Here is a 20,973-nt window from a genome sequence, read left to right as displayed (position 1 = left end):
TCCAGAAAACAGAACATACATCAAACCTACTATTATGTACTGAAGGAAACACCTATTGTTGAAAAATGTATAATGACCACTATTTGAAGACTATATAGTTCATGAAAAACGTCCCTTCCAACCTTTGATGCCTTCAGTACTGTGTGAAGAACAGGATTTGTAGCATGAAACTTGAAGGACAATTTCAAGCAATTTACTGTTGCTGCATCGAAAACTGCCGTATTAAGAAATATTGAGACTTTTTACAAGCTTACCATACCAAACCAAGCCTGCTGCAACAGATCATTTTTAGGTCCCCGGAGATAGAAAGGAGTTTTAGTATTTTTAAGCACATACAGGAATTATTCCCCCTTCCCCCCAAAAAAAGAACTTTTTTTTTTTTTTTTCTAAGGAGCTAGCTATTACTGTATAGCAATGGCACAATGATTTTAAGCCACAAAGGTCCTCACTGGCTGTACATCAAACAAGTCCAGTTTGTCACTGAAACTGTTCAACATGGAGCTGTTTCGATTGTGTTTATAAATTAAGCTTTGTTTACTGAAGCAGATACTCGATATATATTACGTTTTAAAAAGAAATGTGTGTACATTTTTTAAAAGAATGATGTAAAAATTGTCCTTTCATTAGATGACCAATTCAAAAGTGTGAGCTAAACCCTAATAGCTGACGTAATATGAGGATTATAATTGATGCTTTTTTTTATGCTCAGTTCAGCTTGGCTTTTGGTCTTTTAAGATGAAAAAATGAATATGCAGTAGAGTGTTAGATAATGGAAACTTTTAAGTATGGTTTCTCTGTTGTACCATATTAAGTTAAAGTACACATTCTTTGTTAAAAATGTTCTTGCTAAAAATACAGTATTAAAATTTTTTTTGTTTGACTTTGGAAATCTTTTAAGGTTTGTTCTTTTTTGACTGTGAATTCCCATAGTTACTGTACTAATGCAAAACAATATTTTGCACTATTAAAAATACTTGAAGAAATTACTTAATAAAGAGGGTGGGTTGGTATTAAACATTTTCCTAATTATTGTATGTTCCAAATCCTGAACTTTGCAACTGAAACATTCCTTTCACAAAATATGTGACTGAAGGCTGGTTTGAGTCAAGTGGAATTAAGTAATGACCTGTTCACTTTCATTCATGGGTCAAAGGCACAATGCTTATTTACGTATAAACTCATGTTTATATATGCGTACTTATGTTTATGCACATGTACCCTGACTTAAATTGCTGTCTCTTAAAAAAGCCCTTTAAATAGATCTATGGGGAACATATTTCCTATGATTATGTATACTGCTATCTACATCTATGCATACAGCATTCAAAAATTTATTTTTGTCACTAGATTTTATTTTTTTTCTGGTTAACAGATTCCTGCAAACTTTCAGAGTGTAGCTTCACATTATGCTATGTAATAGAGCAGAGTAGAATCATCTGATTTCTTTATTCCTAAAAGAGATCTTTGAGTTTAAGCAGGTATTGGTTCAAGAAAACATATTGGTTTCTGTCTTCCAGGTGTTCAAACTAATTATCAGAATAGTCTTGCATTGTGCAAACATGGCTTATTCCATATTGTTTTTATAGCAGGCATTCTAATAACTGCATTAATCATGCTGCCATTGATCAAATAATCAAAATTTGAATGACACAAGGAAACAGGAGTGTTAGGAATTGTGAGTCCTCCCACACTCCTAATAAAAGCTCTGTTGCGAGTAAAACACTGCAGCACCTGAATTCTACCTTTGACTACTTACTAATTTTAGTTAGTGTTCCATCAGGATTCTCTGAAATGAAGGTTGGACCTTATGTCTGAATCTTAATTTGTGAAAAGGAGTTGAAATGGTCCTGAGATACTGCAGCGTTTCTGACTGACCAGGCTCCGTGTCGCTCCTGTGAACCGCAGATTTTGAAGAGCTCTTTTCTTCGCTGGGTTTCCCAGTACTGTGCATTTTAGAAAGACTTACAGTAACTACAGTAACTAAATATCTCGGTGTTTGAAATGGTAGCATGTTTGCATTTTTTCTTTAGTCTCCCTAAAGGCTGTTTTAGTTTGGGGTTTTGGGGTTTTTTTTCCCCTTCAATGGCTGATCTACATTTCTTAAGACCGCATTGATACTGGGTTGATGAGCACATCATTGATTTCTAATTTGCCCTTCCTAGAATAGTTTTAAATGTCAAAGTACTGGCAAATGAGATTTAGGGAACTGACGAACTTCAGAGGCTGAAGCTGTTGTTAAGTCCTTGCTAGGGAGCTCCTGATAAATATTGACAAACCAAGACACTGAGGTTTTTGTGTGTCAGCTCAACCTAACGAGCACGCTTGTGACTAACACTTGCTGTTGAGACACATTAAAGCCAGAACAAGCAACAGGTTTGCCCAGTTGTATGCGAATAGTTCATCTAAAGGTGCAGGTTTCAATTTTAATTTTTATTTATTTTAATTATTTCATTTTACTGCCTATCATCGTCTCAGTACTGTTCCAGATGACGCGCTCCTGCGCAGGGGCCTGGCTGTGTTCCACTGACCAAACGCCTGCACGCGGCAGCTCCCGACGGAGGCAGCGTGGCGGTGGGATGGTGGGCGCGCACTGAGGGGCAGCCACAGCACTGCGGCACCGGCGCTGACCCTGCCTGTCACTTATTTTCCCTCTGTGCAGTGTAAAAAGCCTCAGCGTAGACTTTGTCTAGTTCCAGGCACTGCAACTGCGCGTGAAAAGCAGGACAATGAGGAAATGGCTTTCATGTTCTATTTTCTAGGTCTCTGCAAAGCTTGTCATTCAAAGGCGAAGGAGATGGGATTGTTTACTGAAAGGCAAGACTAAGGGAAGAATTGCTTTCTTATGAAAAAGCAAGCTGTAAGGAGCAGGAAAGTAGCCACCTGTGGCCTCTGTGGGTCACAGGTCGGTGTGCAGGCTCTGGGACAGCCACGCAGCCTGCGTCCTCCTGCCGGCCCCGGGGAAGCGTGGCCAGGGCTGCCCCTCATTTCTCATGGACACAATTTCACCTTTGGCGATGGTTCTTGCCTACCTTGTTCATCTGGTCTTCTCAACAGTGGAACCACCTGGGTAGGGAAGTGCTGGAGAAACCAGACCCTCTGGGCCGGGGTGGGCTGCAGCGCTGGGAGCCCACGGGGCCAGTGCCGCCTCGAGGCTTTGGCTCTTGGGGTGGTTTACTTGGGTTTTTTTCAAATGAAAATGCCTGAGAGGAGCAGAACTTTGGCTGTGCCCGAGTCCTCAGCACCTCCTAGAAGTGTCGGGGCCCAGGGGGCATGAAGCTCCACTCCAAGGCAGCATGGGGGGGGGGGGGGGGGGGGGGGGCAGCCTGGCTCTTCTCCTGGTTGTACATTGCCTTTGCAGCGGTGTTACACCCATAGAGTTGCTGTGAGTGGGACACAAGGGGATCTTGGCTAAATGCAGGCAAGTTAATGGCGATGTATTTCAGCAATTCTGTGAATCCTGTGTAATGCAGCCGGCTATCATTGGAAACGCTAACAGAATCGATAGTGACCAATCTCAATGTAGAATCTGGATCTATAGTAATACACAGGGAGAACACTCTCCTTTAGAAATGCATGGCTGTGCATTAAAAGCTGAACGCTGGTTTAAGTAATCGCTATGTACAAGTAAGTGGCCCATTAATTATTTATTTGCAGGCTATTTTTGGTAACATGACAACACATGGGCTAGCCTAAATTGTTACGCATTTCCTTCGTGGCCTCAGCTGATCCCCACACCATGTGTGCCCACGTGCACAGGCTGAGCCCTGACCAGGACGTGGGGCCGCGCTGCGGTACCTCTGGCAGCGATGCTGGTGTGAAGGCGTCCTGCTTCCCCACCGCTGCGTCGGCTGCCGTGACTTGCCTGGGTGAGGAGAGATGGAGCAGGAAAGGAATTCACAGCAGTGTGGTTTTTAAAGCCAGGTCACGTGCTATCATCATTTGTTATCCTTGCAACAAATGTTTAGGCATGTTTTAGGCATTTAGGCATTGTAAAATCACTATTAATAAACATTTTCACTTGAGTTCTGGCTGCAGATAAGGGCATCTTTGGTGAAGCTGGGCTGGAAGGGGAGAAAAATACTTTACTGATGAATTTATAGATGAATTATGAATTACTGCAGTTTTATATTTGTACATCAAAGAAATCAATGGAAATGAGCCACTCCACTCTGAGCACAGCACCCTGCTGCAGCTTGCTCCCTTGCCATTAGGCTTCGTCCATTTCTGCTCCTGCTGGCCAGCTAATGCTGGCTACTTCATCGAGCATCCTTCGCATGAACATTGGAGTGTGGCAATCTAAGGTAAGGGAGAAAATTCTTTTTGGAGCTCATGTTTTTTAAAATAAAGAACTCCCTTTATTTTGAGTTCCAGTTAGACATACAGTGTGATTTTTACTGTATCTTCATTATGTGATTCTGTTGACATAATCCAAAATTATGAAAGTAAATACAGCACCATATATTAAAATGCTCTTATGATAACTAATACATAACGGATTGGATCTTTTGTAATATTTAAGATTTTTAAAAAGACAGTTGGCGTTCCATGTTTGAAAATACGTGCAATGCTTTTTCACATATAACATTGAAGGGTGTGTTCACCAAGTAGTAGATGGCTTTCACCATCTATCAGTTCTTCGCTTTGGCTGCTTACAAAGGGGGTTAGTTGGGAGAAAAGGAGTTGGTTTTGCTGTCCCTACCGTGTAACTCCTCACCTTCCTGCTCTCTCAAAGCTCCGAGGGCTGCCCTAGCTTCCCGGTATGTATTCAGTGGCTGGTGTGTCTGCCCTGCTAACTGCAGCTCTTGCCTGTAAGAGCAGTCCAGCTCTGTGCCGACAGCGCTGGGGCAGGCTCTGGGTTTAAGGTTTATCGGTATTAGCTTTAAAAAACACCACTATCTCAGATGGGTTAGGCCATATATACACACCTGCTGCTCCTGGTAACAGAGCAAGTGCCTGGTATTATGAGGGATGGTGGAGATGAAGCAGCTGGAGAAGTGGCAGGTTCACACGGAACTGTACAAAATCGGCCCAGCTCTGTTTAGTCATTGTGTGCTTCGGTCAGCGAGCAGTGAGAGGGATGTATTTATTTTTCACGAGATGGTCAGAAACAAGGCCATGGATTGAAACTTGGTCATTCTGAATTGTTAGGTGAAGACATGGTCTTGCCATAACAAAAGGTGCTTCACAGGCCCTTCATAGCAAACGCTGAGAGACAATGCACCTTACATTGAGGTTTTTGAGTGCTCTGGAAGCACACAGCCTCACGTCACCGCTGTGCACTGAGCAGCTGAGTGTGACAGTGTCACATGCAGCAGGGTGCAGGCGCCTTTCGGGCTGTGCCAGCAGCTGTCATGCCGCAGAGGCCGAGAAGTGGTGGGGCCACGGTCCCCTGGCCCCCACCTTTGCAGGCTGACTACAGGCACGGCGTGCCTGCACCCGTCTCATTTTAGGCTCTGGGCTTTGCCTGAAACTTTAATCTTATTACCAAAAGGCCACATGCCTAAAACGAATCATCCTCCGCTTCCACCAAAGTGGTCAAATAGAAAGGAAAAACCACTGGCATTAAATGAAACAAGATGAATTATCTAAAAAGAGAAGAATGAATAAACAGGAATGAAAAATAAACTTTAATTCACTCCAGTGCCAGTAGGATTTGGCATTTAACTTCAATCATATGTTTCATTCTGTATCAGGAAGAAATACCTGTTTCGTGTTTCCCCTGATGATCCCTGCCATTAGCTGAAAGTCTGTTTATTCCCAGAGCTGTGCTGCCATCAGTTGATGATGCTGGGGCACTTACAGAGATGTTTGGCAAGAAAAACACTTTATCATTCGTAACATTATTACAAAACATTTTTCTTTGTAGGCCAGTCCAAAGCAATTCCATATAAATTGTTGTATTCTCTTCCTTGGTGTCAGTTGGGTGGCAAGGTAGGGGAGAGGGGAACCACATCCCGGAAAGTAAGAAAACAGACAAAAAAAAGCTAGTAACTTAAATAACAAGGAATAAACTCCCTATTGGACTTTTTTTTAATAGTTCTATAAAAGGAATGGTACTCAGAGATTTTTTGGTGTCAGATCAGTGCTTTTCATTTTATGCGATCATTTACACCTGTGCAAAGTAAGTATTTGATAGCATTTGACAGCTGATTTATTAGCATTTGACACCTATATTACAATGTTGAAATGACTCTACAATGTGCAAAGCTGTGGAAAAACCACTGATTCCTTTCATGGCTTTTCCCTGGTAGTTTAATACTGAGATTCGATTCCAAAGGAAAAAAATAATTCCTCACACCCCGACTGTAATTCTTTATTTCTTCTAATATGTATTAAGTTCAGCACGTACTAATTTGGAAAAAAAAAAAAAAAAAGAAAAGAAAAAGAGAAGCGGTTGTGTTTAATTCACAGACCTGATTCACAGATGCTGACTCTGAAGCCAAATCAAAACCAGGTGATGCTCGTAATACTGCAAGGAGGCACCGAAGAATGAGTGGTCTGCTGTTGTGATGAGAAACACTGCGGGACTCAGGCTCTTTATTTATAACAGAGCTAGTAAGTAAATTGCCTATTTTTGATAGTTAATAGTTTTTCAAATAAACAGAAATGTTCACCAAATGAAAGTTCTGTTTTCACCAAAATTATGTTTGGCTTCTTCAAAGCAAACCCTTAAGAAACCCCAAAGCCACAGTATTTCTTTTTCAGTGTTTTGAAGACGGGCAGTAACAGGCTTTATTCAGAATCTATATAAGAAAGAAGGGGTTGATGGGTTTAATACTTTCGGGAATGTGGTGGAATTCTTGGTTTTAAAATTATTAAAATAGTTGCACCCTGTTGGAAAAAAATACAGATCAATATCACCTATGTGCATAAAAAGTTATTGGAGCTCTGAATTTACCAAAATAATAAAAGCCCTTTCCCCACCCCAGGAAATCAAGCCCAGTAAGCAGGATCGTGAGCAGGGTGGAAGGATGGCCTGACTCGTGCCATCCCATTTATCAAGTGTGCAATTATTTGAAATGCAATTGCCGATGTTCCGTGTTGACAGGATGTGATATCTTAATGAAAATAACAACAGTGTTTGCTCATCTGGTACCAGCCCAATTTCAAACAGAAAAGCCTCTCAGATTTCACACATCACAGTAGCTTTTCCAGCTAAAATAATGTGGTAGCTAGCGTAGCATGAATAAGTTAAGTATCTGTGAAGTTCATGGGCTGGTGAAGAGGGGGGACCAATTTGCCAAGCTCTGAATTACTGACAGACTGAATGACCCATGTCTAGTCTTGTCACGTTACTTTACATTACACATTGTAATACAATCCAGTGGAACATAACCTGGAAAAAAAATTACTTCAGCACTAGATTGCAAGATTTTCAAGGTTACAAGTGTGTGATTGTCACGGGGCCCACATTTTCTAGATCAATTATAGTGGCCTTTCGCTGGCACCTATTGATAAGGCGAAGAAAGCAGCCGTTAGCTTTACCATCACTCAGAATTAACCTCTCCCATTTTTACCAGTGTGTGTCTTCTGGTCTACGTGGCTCACAAAGAAATAAAGCTCCTAGTGCTAAGTGCCGCTGCCCTTTCCATGGCCACAGCGCCCACTTTGCTCTCCGTGCCCCGCTCGGAGCAGCCTAACTAGCCAGCTTTCATGAAGGGGAAGACAGTCCTAAATGTCAGTCAAAGGATAACAAAATTATTATTTTGCGGCAAGAAAAAAAAGCAAGTAATTTTACTTCCTTGGCATGACAGGTATATCCGAGGGGGAGAGAAGGAGACAAACCCAAGCTTTATTTTATGTATCCTGTACCAAATAAGGGTGGCAAGGGGAAATTATTAAAGGTACAGCTTGTTCAGTCTCAGGGATGGATTGATTTCCAAAGATTGTGGTTCCAGTGTAGTGCACCCCAATACATAAGGTACTATGTATTTTATAGTTGTGATTTAGAAACAGAGAACTGACCAGGAGTTACTACTGATAGCATCTCTCTGCTTAGGCATTTTGAAAATCAAAGATTGAAAGATAATGAAGATAACATCAGCTGCTGCAAATGGGCTCTGATTACTTTTGTCTTAAGTTTTATTAGGAATTTGAACGTGACATCCCTTCCTAATGAACACACCCACAGCCCATTAACGTCGGCGAGAGTTACGCTTATATGGCAGAGAGAGCAGATCTTTTAGTTGTATATGTCCAAGTCTGACACAGCTGCGAGCTCTGCGGCTTACTCAATGACAAGTTAATGAGGATTTACTTTGTGCTCTATGTTTCTATGAAAGTAATTCTTTAAAGAGCATAATGGATTAATATTTACTTGACAGCCTTTGCATCGTTTAGTCTCTGGTTTCTATCTTACAGTCTTGTAAGACAGAAAGATAGAAATAGATATTTGCTCACTCCTTACGCATCCAGTTTATTCTAGCTAGAACCGTAGCCAGCTCTATTCATTGTGTTGCCTTTCAGCTAGATGCTATAAAGAAAGGAAATTAATTGTTGTTAAACTTAGGTATGTAATAAAAAGAAAACCAAAACAATTAGCGCTGACTCCTGTCCACATCTTATTACAAGTGTCCCCTCCTGCCCCATCTCCTCTGCCGTGTGTGGGGGGTGTATGTGTATATGTGCGTGTAAAAATAAGATTACCTCAAGCTCATTACTGTCCACTGACAGGGTCCCGCTGTAAAAACTTTTGATGAATAGTCAGCATCTAATTCCTGAGTAATAAAAAAACCCTAAGTTGCTTGCAATCATTATTCCAAATGGAAAAATTAATTGTAAATAACTGGAAGTCAATTAAGGCTGGGTTCTGCCGGGTAATGCAAATCTTTTATAGTTTTGTTTCAGTTAACTGCCTCATTAATGATTTATAGATGTGTATACAGCTGTGGGAACCATAGCATTATCTAATGCACTCAGAGAATAATTACATATGAAAAGAACTACGCAGCTCAAGGGAAAAACTCAGAAATTACTTAGTTCCTTAACTTCAACCATATTAAGATGCAAAGTGTTTAGAAACCGACTGTGATGTTTTATCATATTCTTGAGGTTTTCTATTCTTTTTAAAAAGGGAAAAATAATTCTTTCTAAAAAAAAATTTGTATACTTCAGTATTGCACGGTACACAAGAATCAAGATGTCTCAAACTGAGAGTGTAAGCCATTTATTTATTATTTAAAAGCCTAAGTTATAAACCAGTCCCATTCCCTTTGTACAGGGACACTTTTACAGTTAAAAAAATCATGGGCATATGCATATATCTCCCTGATTTACACAGAGCTAGAAGTAATTCTGGAAAGATTTCAGGAGTCATTGTCCTGGGTATACAAATATATTGGGTTTTGTTTGGCGACACCATTGTTTGAAGGTTGAGGGTTTTGTAAAATGTTCTTTTCACTCATTAAACTTACTTCTAACAGGGCAGGAAACCTACAGTTTGCAAAATTTGCTGTTTATGTCTTACAAATTCTAGTGAAGTTATAAACTGTTGGACATTTGGAAGCACCATAGAGGACCCTTTGCTTTTAAGCCCGCTTTCTTACAGCTGAGCAGGTCAGGGTCTTTCTCACCAAAATCAGGCATTTGACACCCAGAACTTTCCCTGAAATTTTGGCTACATTTGGCTCTTTAACACTGCAGCCTCTCAGGCCAGGGCTTCTGGCATTGCTGTGAGCAAATTCTCAGTGGCATGGCTGTGGGAACAGGTCAGAAGAGGAGAGCGATCGCACCCTTTGGGCTCTGCTTCCCAAAATCATCTTCCATCTTCAGGCCTGAATGAAATCACCATCCCATGCTTTTGTCTGTGAAGTGACTCCAGGCCAACAAGGGTCGTCGTGGCCCGCTGCTGTTGGCTTGTTCTGCTTCAGGCTCCCACTTCGTTCAGTACCTGGTTGCTTTTGTGTTGAGTCTCCCAGCCCCACACCTGGGCCGCCTCCCACCTCGTCCCTCACTGAGCCTGGCTCTTCGTGGGTATTTCTCCCAGTGGTGCTGGCAATCGAGTTGCCTCGTACCTTGCTACCACTCCTCTCCCACCTGCAGCCCAGCCAAAGACGAGTGGGTTAGAGCATCCCCACAGTCCGTCCGTCCCCCCCCCCCCTTCCGCCCTTCTGACACAGCACAGCTCCCAGAATTTTGTTCTTCTTCTTGCTCCTCTTTTACCACAATCTTCAGGAGTGCTCCCAGCGCCTTCCTCTAACCCAGTGCTCTTGATTTCTTTGCTGAATCAGACGTGATGTGACCTGTCAGTGCTCCCTCTGACATGGTGTATGATTTATGGCAGGTACACCTTTTGCCTTAGATTTAGTCATATGAGAATCCTGGACCAGTTGGCTTATGTCTGATCGAAGAGTGATACCACAGCCAGGCAAGGGAAAAAAAAAAAAAGAAAAAAAAAAGAAAAAAAGCAAAAGCTGTCTGGGGTGATCAGACACACAGGTGGCTCCTTTGGCTTAAGGCAACCTCACGGACATCCCTGTGGATTTCTAGGCACAGAAATATAGAGCCTGGATGCGTATTTGATCCTACTTCTGCCTTAGCATATTCCTGGGGAAGAGCACGGGCTTGACGCCGCTTGGTTTGGCACAGCGTGGCCATTGTTATCTCCTGCTACCTCTATTTGCCTACATTATTTCAATAGAACTACCTCTTTCCATCAAGTCTTCCTCAACAGTAGCCAGTAATCTTTATGGCCATTTCTTAATTGCTTTTGGAAAAAGCTTGAAGGGGAAAAAAAAAATGAGGTAACGGATTTGGCAAACCGTCTTCTAATTAGCAAAATTGTTTAGTAATTGCTCTTGTTTAACTATAGTTTATCACACATTGCACTGCGAATTGAAAAGAGTTGAAGACATTCTTAATTCTGGTTTTAATATACTTTATAATCAAAAGGGTAAAATAAAGGCAGATCACTATGATTTAATGTATGGTGGAAGGCACGCAGAAAAGCTTTCCAGTCCGTCTCTGCCAGCTATTAACCATGCCTCTGTCAGAGCTAAGTGTTTCATAAAGATGCTTACTCGGAGATAAGAAGAAGAATGCAGATCAAATTTGCATCTCAGATCTTCTGCCCCTTAAAGAAAAACAGGGACACTGAACTGTGAACTGCAAGCAACGTTTTACTGTGAATTCCTTTACCATCTGAAATTTGACTTAGAGATTTGATTGCTACTTACAGTAAATCTGCCATTCAGCACATTCAGCATGCTGTCCCATGCTCAGATTTTGTAGATCAGCTCTAAGGATAAGCTAGAAGCCCCTTCGTTGTGACACAGGGACATGAGAGGCACAGAAGAGACACATGAGACCTCACAGGACTCCCCATCCCACCAGTGGGCCAGTGGAAGGCCCACAGTTCGTGAGATGACAAACTTGTTCCCTTTGCAGGCACAGCTCGCTTTCCCACCTGCTTTTCCCCTAATCTGATAAATTCTTATAACTGAAAAATCACAGCCAAATAAGCATTTATTTTGTTTCCACACTGCAGTCTTCATTTGAAAGATTTGTAAATCAGACATGAAAGTCACTCACTCCAGGTTGAAATCTGATGTTACAAAGATTCAAGCTGGGAAAAAAACCCAAAATAAATTCTGATCTATTATATTTACTAACATTCCAATTACGCTTTTCCATTTGATACAATTCTGGGGGAAGGCAGGGGGAAATGACACGTATTTATCAATGTGGTGTTAGGCTCTATTCTGCCTATATGCCTTTGGCAGTAACTTCAGAAGACAAATGCCAGACATAACCCACTAATAACTCAAGAGCTATTATTCTGCGTTGCAGACACCCTGAAGGAGAGCAGCCTCAGCGATTATTTCTCCTCCTGGATCAGATATTTGAAGTGTTCCAGTCGGATCAGTGTTTGCACAAAAATGCTCCCCCTTAGTTCTTATGACTTCTGCCGGCGTGGGGTACAGAGAATACAACAAATGCATGTAGTGAAGCCGACTTGTACAGTTTTTCAAAAATTCAAGCAGAGGATGAAAGTTCAGAGAAAGCAGCCCGGTTACTGAAACAGTCTCTTAGGTTACAGTAGCTACAGTTTCCAGAAACAGGTGAAATTCCAAGTTTAGCCTTTTCACCGTTCTGTTGCTGTTCATGTGACATCTGAAAAAGGAGTTGCTTTTCTTGCCTGCAATTTCCAAGTATAGAAACCTTGCAAGAAGAAACGAGCTATAACTAAAAAGGTAAGTGATTTCAGGAAGGTTGGTAAATGCTGTTAGGACTGATGCTCTGGCAAAGCACAAAGAAATGGCACAAACTGACTTGCCTAAAGGCTGAAGACGATGGGCAGCTGAAAGAGCAAAGAATATGTCTAGAGAAAAGGAGGAAAAGGAAAAGGATGTGTTTAGAAGTGAGGTGATATGGTGCATGACACAGTTAGTCCAAGCAGAGCTGGAACATTTTAAAGCCGTGCTTAGAGCTGAGCTTGCCTTGCTGTACGCCAATGCCTGCTTTGTGCTTGCAGCACTCTTGTTGGAAATCCGTGCAGATTATCTCCTCTCGGAATCGCTGTCGGCTGGACATTGGCACGCAGCCAGTTTGACAGCCAGTGAAACATTAAGACAATAAACAAACCCTAGCTGAAAACAAAGGCACGCAACTCTACTAAAATGCAAACATTTGTTTAAAAGTTATTATAGTAAGAGGCAGATACAGGAAACCAAAACATACTATGTCTTATAGCTACTCCTAACTCTGCTTTTTAAAAAATATTCACACACTCGTAACTGAAGAAAAAACAGTGGGAAATTAGGCTGTGAAAACCATGTACCAAAACATATCTTTCCTACGGTATATGTGAGAATTAAGGTTGAGTCAGCTGACACAGTTTAATGTTGATGCAGATTAAAATTAGCAGTGAATGAAACATATTGACTGTAAAGTAAAAGATGAATAGTTTACTATTTCCTCATCCCAACATTTTTCTGACATTGATATGCAATTCACACAGGTGAAAAACTATTTTGTGAGCTGTAAATGTGATTAGTCCTTCAAATTATGGCTAGTGTGTTTTTAAATTGGCCATGAGAGCACGAGTACGTGTACATGTGTGCCACATTTCTCATCATCGTTCCATGGATTGCCACTAAAATTTCATAATCTCAAAGCAATACTGGGAAATGCATAAGCGCTGTGACCTCCTTGAAGAACACCTAAAGATGCAGTTACTTTTATTATTTAGCTATATATATTATAACTTTACATGTAATGGCTAATTTTGAAAACAATATATGCGATTTCATGTTCCTATAGATGGTGAAAAAAAGTGTTATGTTGTCCTTAGAGCTGTTTCTCTCTTTCAACATAATACACAAAGCAGTAGCAGAGACAACACTAATAATGTGTACTAATCATAATAATTCCACAGTCCTTACTTGTGCTATAAATGTGATGCATATAGATTTTATAGTTGGTCCTGGTATAAAAAATACTGGTATAGTCTAAGATTTTAAGTGCATTAAGCTATAAAGCTATAACAGAAAGTATTAGGATAAAAAAAGATCATTTTGGGTCGCTAGGAAGACTTTGAAGCTATTAATTGTAAGAAAATTAGTAAATCCAAGTTCTAATGGCATTTCTTTTCATATGGGCTCTAAAAGAGTCTGAAATATCACAGCTGACAACTTTTCATAGTGAAGAACAAAAATTTGGGAAAGAAAAAACAAAATTCAAAGCTCAGTAATCTAGTCACGAGCCCTGAATCTGTCTGATCTAAAGAGAGGATACACACATCAGATCTGAGCTCTGCTTCACCCCCAGTGACCTTACCCCTTCTGTGGGGTGATGCCATAGGGCACCATCGTATCTATGCGTATATAAGGGGTGCGGGGGAAGGGAGGTGGGTGTGGGTCCACAAAGACCAGCACATGACAGATCCGCCTCGTGCTTATTTACAAATGGGGAAAGGGAGATTTACTAAGTGACTTGTTTAACACAAAATACAAATCTATGGAGGACTGTAATTTCATCAGTTCAAAACACGATACACTCTGTGTCCGCAGTCTTCCCAACTGATTCATGCCATTGGCTGAATAATAATGTTGGAGGAAGTGAGATACTGTGAAATCCAATATTTTTAAGATCTCCACTGACTCAATAGAAGCATAACCACCACTCCGTAGTTGAGTTACAAGGGTTTGTACCCAGGGGGTTCTACTCTTCCTGTTCCAGTGAACACATCGGTATTTTATTCAGTATTAACTGGAGCAAGAGTTACGGCTTGTATACTATTGTCCTTAGCAGTTCCTGTTAGCTTGGCCAAAGCTTAGCATGCTATATGTTACAAAACCATTTTACACTGGATTTACACTACACATCATGTCTAATTTGAAACTTCCATTTGAAAGCTAGGTGCTTCACTAATTGGCACGGCACTGCTAATATTCTTTGTAAAGCTGGACTAGGTTGACCACCTTGAAAAACTGTTCTTATCTACGCACAACACGGGTATTTTAGATGATCTCTAAAACTACGATCTATCCGAGCACTAAAGAAAGTACAACAAAGAGGCCTGTTTGTCTGAATGGGACTACCTAAACCAAAACCATGTGTATAAACCCATGCTGTATTAGACCCTACATTTTTGGGAAATAACAGAGAGCAGACATACAGGTATGTCTGTACATACAAAAAAGCACTAGGAAATGGTAAGATGCAACATGGAAACAAAAAATGAACCGACGGTCAGATTGTGTTAATATAAACCCCATATTTAGAATGGCAGGACTGCTAAAAGGCTCTTTGGACTAGGGGGAATGAAGTCAAATAAGGGGACCGCAAACTTCACAGTGAAGGTAGAGAACACCACTCACTGAAATAGATTTTTTTCAAGCCCTTTGGGTTTTATTTTCAGTGAAAGGTGTTTGAGCTTCAGTTGTGTCACTGTCCGTGTAACGGCTCACAGAGAGACAGTACCTCTTCAGTCGAAACCCTCCCCTTGTGCTTCCTCCATGCAGCTCCCGTGTCCGTCCCATCAGGAGTGCTCACGGTGCTTGGCAGCCAGCGAGAGCCTTGAGGGGCCAGGAGCCCGCTCACCACGGCTGACCGGCAGCACAGCCCTTCCATGGTGGGCTTCTCCCTGTGCTGTAGGAGAGGATGAGACAGTAAGTGGTGGCTTGGTGAGGGCCCAAAGGGAAGTGCTAGACCGCAGAAGCTCACGATGCCGGGAATGGTGAAGAGCATTCACTCACGTGTTAGTGCTCTTCCTCGGTTTCATGTCCAGCTGTTTGCTGCAATACGCTGTAAGAGAGCTCTTGGCTGGCCAACCCCAGGTTCAGTGGAGACATGGGTTCCCCTGGAGAAGTGGTGCACGCTGGTAGCAAGGCCACCTCTCCACACGCAACATGTCGAAGCTGTGCATTATTACCGTGCTTCATAAAAGGGTCCAGCAGGGCCAAGAGCTGAAGGAAACAAATCTACATGGTTTGAGTTGCTCCCTGGTTTGACATGTGGCAGCGAGGTCTCGGCTGAGCCTGCAGCTCCTGAGCTCGCTTTAGCTGCATGCAGTGCTTAGCCAAGGAACGGATTATGGTCCACAATCGGGATGGGAACCGATGGTGAATTTAAATTGCTTTTCTGTTCCATGGCCTCTTTGTCTTGATGGTTTAGGCAGGTGGGCTGTCTCCTGGTGGACAGTTGGTGAAAATCTTCCCATTAATTATGTCCAATATAGAGATGATATACCTGCATTGGCTGGGAAAACAACCCACACAGTTTAAGTTCAAGAAGAGGGTCTCACTCCATGCCCTTGTCCCTTCCTCCGTGCAGCGCCCAGGAGCGAGAGTGTCCCCGTGCCTGCACATCCTCAGCAGCTGTGATGAGGGGATGGCGACAGTCAGCGACAGCGAGGAACGACAGCAGTGCAGAATCCAAACCACTGTCATTTCAGTGTCTCATTGGTAATATTTCACTGAATTAAGGCGTTTTTGTGTGTCCTGCAGGCTATAGACAGGGCACACATGCACCCATTTACGGAATGGGAAAGGTGAAGCTTGGGTGGGATGGGATGGGTTCTGCTGGGCTCCAGTGCTGAAGCACGGCCGTATCTATAGCTAAGCTTTCAAAAAAGAAATGCTTACCCGGCTGTATCTGTCAGCCTTCCAGGGCCCAGAGACTAGATGAAAAAAATGGATAAAGATATTTTAAAAAAATCCCCTGGGACCATCTCCTGTATTTAATAAGGAAAAGCACCTTCTGTGCAGCCAATAAAAGTTGAGTCTCTCATGAAGATTTATACCATATTACACACTGAAATTCAATGTACAACGATACCCTTGTGTACGCAGTTGTCAGAATAATAATCTTTGTCTGTCTGATCAACTTATATTTTATGCCAACAACACAGCATTTAATATTACACAGTTTCAGAGGAAGAAAATATATTTATTCATGCAACAACTTGCCCAGTAGCTTAAACAGACAGAGTGAAAAAAAAAATAGCTTGGAGTTTTTACATTAACTTATGATCCACAATACAGATTTCTATACAATTTTAGCAATTTTATGCAGCAATATAAACTATGATTCTTAATCTAGTTTGCGAAACTGTCTCACTATTTTATACTGTCATGAGGAATAATACAGTTGGATATGACTGCTGGAATTTGCTTTTGGCATTCTCCTGAAATGAGGAGACTAAAAATACAAATGGTGATCAACAGCTGTTTTCTATATTCTGCATTATCATATTATGTGCTGTATTCTTAGGCTTTGTGTCTCAAATACATATCAAGAAACACTTCTAGAGAAGATCTACAGGGACTCCCCCGCAACCAAAGTACTCCTTGTCAGAAATTAGTAGCTCTTCAGGAGAGAAAGTCTACCCACAATATAGGGCTCGTTCCAAATGATGCAATGCCCTGCCAGGTAACAACACTTCAGCAATATAGAAAAGCTCTGTTGTATGTAGATCCATTAAACCTATTCTTCTAGCAGCCTGTGCAGAAAACTGACAGACTTTGAATGATTTATCGTTACCTTTTTAAAGGCATCTTCTTTTACCTTACATTAATTTTTCTTTATATAACATTACCTGACAAAAAAGAAACCTGGGGATAGAGCACCCCCCCCCTCCCCCCCCCAGCTAGCTAATGAAAAGGTGGTACGTAGGATTGGGAAGAAAAAGAACAGTGGATGGTTAGAAATGTATCTGTACCCCGAGGTGCACATTCATAAAACAAAACTGCGCACTCATAAAAGAAAGGTGCACTACAATCCTTTACCAGTACTACATAACTTTCACTTAAAGTTAGGCTTACGGCTGCAGAGGAAAAGGCAAATCCTTGTGAGAACATAACACAGTGGGTAGATTTCTTTATGGCTTATCAAAACTTTCAAAATCCTCTGGCCGGGCCGCATGCCTGGAGGGCAGCATTGCCTGATAATCCATTGGTGACTATTATTGAAACTTTTCCAGAATTATGTCTTTGTTGCATCAAGACACAACCCAAACTGCTGCTGCCTCCTAACAGGCTGGGATATCAGTGCCTAACGAACGTGACTGCAAAACACACCATGCCCGAGCGCACACACTCACGCGCACACAGATAATTTTTCCAGATCATTTTTAGCAGGAAGGGAAGCGGTTACTGACCTTTGTCGGCCAAGGCCTGGCTGCAGCTCCAACACATGGCAGACATGGGCATTTCTCTTGCAACTGAAAAGAGGAAAGAGCCATCTACTGTCATGGTAATTATCATAACCTTCCTAGTTAGTTTTCTCTAGACTTGTTTATATGTAAGAATTCATACACCGTGTCCATTTATATGAAATAAAATGCACATGTTTAATTATGGAAATAGATACAACAGGACAGAAATGTGTGTGAGAAAAACACACCTACAGTATAAGAGCAGAAAAAAGCTAAAGGAGGACACAGATTAAGCCCTGCTTCGTGATTTATAGGAATTTGCATAGAGCACGTTTGGAGTGCTTTGATCAGATTAACTACTCTATATAAAAGCAAACCAACACTTACAGCCTACATTATATTATCCCATGGGGGAAAAAAAAGTGAGTAACAAATGAGCTGGCCCCCAAAATAACGCAAAACATTCATGGATTGATAGTCTGAAACTATTCCAGAGAGGTGAGGGAAAGCAAAGGAAAATCAAAGCATCAGAAGGAAGAAATGCCTAAAAGCATAAAAGAGATCTTGCACAAGGCCAGTTTAACAAAGATCAGAGAAGTTATGCTGATTTACACCAGCTGAGGAGCTGGCCAGTATCTTTATGTTCTTGAATCTCAGACTTTAGAAATGCATTCAGTGAGTCATAGTCACTGTCTGAGAATTAGAAACGTAGATTGTGTTCAAAGTCCAAAAATAGATTTGATCTATTTTTATTGGCAAAGGAAAAAAAATAGCTCCCTTCTTCCTTCACCAGAAATCTTCAAACCAGATCCACACGATAGGAATGGAATACTTTTAACCTGGAGAGGTTTCATTTGTAACTCTGTCAAACGTACTTTTAAAATCTCTAAATGCCGAGTAACACAGCAGATTAACTACTGCTACAATAGGATTATGGCTGATACGATTGTATTCACACAAGATCTGAAGTTAAAATTAAAGATTATAATTCTAATAAAAAATATAGCTTCTTCATTGAAGAACAGATGTCATTATTCAACAACTGTCATTACCTAAATATGCTTTTGCTTAGTGGTAGCTTAGCTAAACTTTAAAAAAATACAGATTTCTTTTTTCCCTTTAAAAGGTATTCTGCACGTTTTAATGATCTATTTAAAAGATTTCATACACTTATATTAGCTTCCAAATATATACTGTGGCCCAAATATCTACATGCTGCAAATGCATTGCACATGAACATTTGTGCTTGTCTAACCAGGCACATTAAATTGAGCTACACAGATATGTGTCATGTATTCCCCTCGGATGGTTCAAGCATGCTGCAGCTACAGTAAAATATCACCTGCCACTATTGCTCCATGGTCCCAGTCCTACTCCTATGGAAGTGGAATACTTCATATTTAATAAATATAATCAGGGTTTGCTATAGATAGGGAAGAGCCTCAACAAACAAAGGTTGATTTTTGTTTGTATTTAGACATAGGCTTCTGCATTCACATTATTGGTATTTAGTTAGGTATATAGGTATTTAGTTCGTTAACTATATTTGTCATATACTTGAGGATGGTGAATCTCCAAACAGTCAAATTTTGCAGCTGGTGGAAAAGAAAATTCACTTATACATTTAATACAGCTGCATCTTAGGTTAAAATTGCATAAATAAAAATTTCCTGAGAGACTCCTTTATCCATTGGGCAAAATTTGGAAGATACCCAAGCATACATTAAATATTCTAGCATTTCATACCTCATACAGGGTGTCCTTTTATGATTTAATGAATTTTACCTATTTTTCTTTTCATAAAATTATTTGCTTATCCTTGCAGTGTACAATGAAAACCTAGGTATGTAAAATATGTATGTATTTTATATTTAACGTACAACAAAGTAGGTAGAAACAGAAACAGCTACTTAAAATATTTTTGCAGGGCTTTTTTTGCTATAAAACAAAACAGGTATCCTTGTTTCCTATTAATCTTTCTTGATGTATTCTATTCAGGGTGGCCAGCAAACTGATAAGATCTTTCCTTCAGATTTCAAAATTACTGAATCTGGAAATAGTTCTCATTTATCTCATGCACTGCTGAGAAAACAATCTCAAATCGTTGGTTCTACTGATGAAACTTCCTTAGCAACACAAGGGCTCCAGAATTATTTTTCAAACCCTGTCAATGCTTCCTGTGAGGTTTCCGTCACTGTCAACATTGAGCACTTCGCAGATGAGGGGGGAAAAATAAAACCAACCCAGAAAGCTGTGATAAATTAATAGAGGGTAAATTAATAGAGTAAATGGAATTAAGAGAAGCGGTGATAAATCTAATAGGGAAATTCCATAACAATAGTCCAGTGAATAACGTTTTAGATTTACCAAGTCTTTTATCATTTAGATGAGAATCTATGGGGAAGTGACGACATTACAATGGTGCTAAAAAAAGCTGGAAAACTGAGCACTGGCACCTGTGCCTTTCCCTGCAGCGTAACAGCCCGCGCAGGGGGCTGAGGGGGGCTGCCCCCAGGGAGGCAGGCGGCAGGACCCTCACCCCCCTTCTGCTCTCCAAGCCTTGGTGGCAACCTGGCCACCCTGGCAGGGGCCGCAGCTCCTGCAGAGCATCAAAGGAGCTGGCTCTGCTGAGCCCACGGCTGCTCCCTCTGCCTCGCTGGCACTTCCAGGTAGGACTTTCAGCCATATTTTCTCCTGGTATATTATATTTCAGCCATGGTCTAAACCTTTACCATAGTCACTTTATATTGATTAAGTCTCAAGTTTGCAGCTAGTCCCTTGAAACTAGACTTCAATATTTGCTGCTTGAGTCTGTAAAGTGTCAGCAGTGCAGGGATTTGGCTTTTAATGTAATTGGAATAGACTAGTTTAAAGCTAGTTTATTCCAGGTACCTCCAGTCTCAGGTTCGAGCGTGCTTTCTGCTGTGAAGATTTTTTTTCCTTCCCTGACACAAACGTTCACCCTAGTTCTCAAATTCACCAGTGCTCATCTGACACCTCGCAAGTTGCCAAATGTCTACTCAAACACTAAAAAACCCAGTTTCTGCTGAGTTCTAAACTAAAGTGTTAGAGGATAGCTGAAAATTAGCAGCAGCACGTCTATCTAGGGCTGAGCAAAAGACACTGAACATTAACACTTTGCTGACTGCTGCAAGCTGGCGGGGCAGCATGCTGGTTACCTTCTGCGGTGGTGCCCTTTGCTCTCCTCTGTCCTGAGCAGCAGCCCCTGATGCCACCAAGGAACGCTGCTCCTGTCCTAACACTTTAGGGAAGACCTGGAGGCAGAGGAGAGGCACCCTCTGTCAGCCTGAGCTCCCTGCACAGGCCAGTTGGATTTCACAGCAGAAGTGAAGGATGAAGGCAGCTCAGGCTTTCAC

General features: G+C 41.3%; 1 protein-coding gene across 2 annotated transcripts in view; it reads left to right on the top strand.

Annotated features, from left to right (window-relative positions):
• DACH2 (dachshund family transcription factor 2) overlaps positions 1–880 on the top strand; it is a 310,852-nt gene extending 309,972 nt beyond the window's left edge. For both annotated transcript variants that reach the window (XM_037408398.1, XM_037408397.1), the window contains exon 12: positions 6–880. In XM_037408398.1, coding sequence (XP_037264295.1) covers positions 6–43 — 38 coding nt within the window. In that variant the 3' untranslated portion in view covers positions 44–880. The remainder of the gene's footprint in view (positions 1–5) is intronic.
• Positions 881–20,973: the final 20,093 nt, after the last annotated feature.

This window comes from Falco rusticolus, chromosome 14, assembly GCF_015220075.1.
Source record: "Falco rusticolus isolate bFalRus1 chromosome 14, bFalRus1.pri, whole genome shotgun sequence".
NCBI classification, from domain to species: Eukaryota; Metazoa; Chordata; class Aves; order Falconiformes; family Falconidae; genus Falco; species Falco rusticolus.
This window is presented reverse-complemented; position numbering and strand designations above follow the sequence as displayed.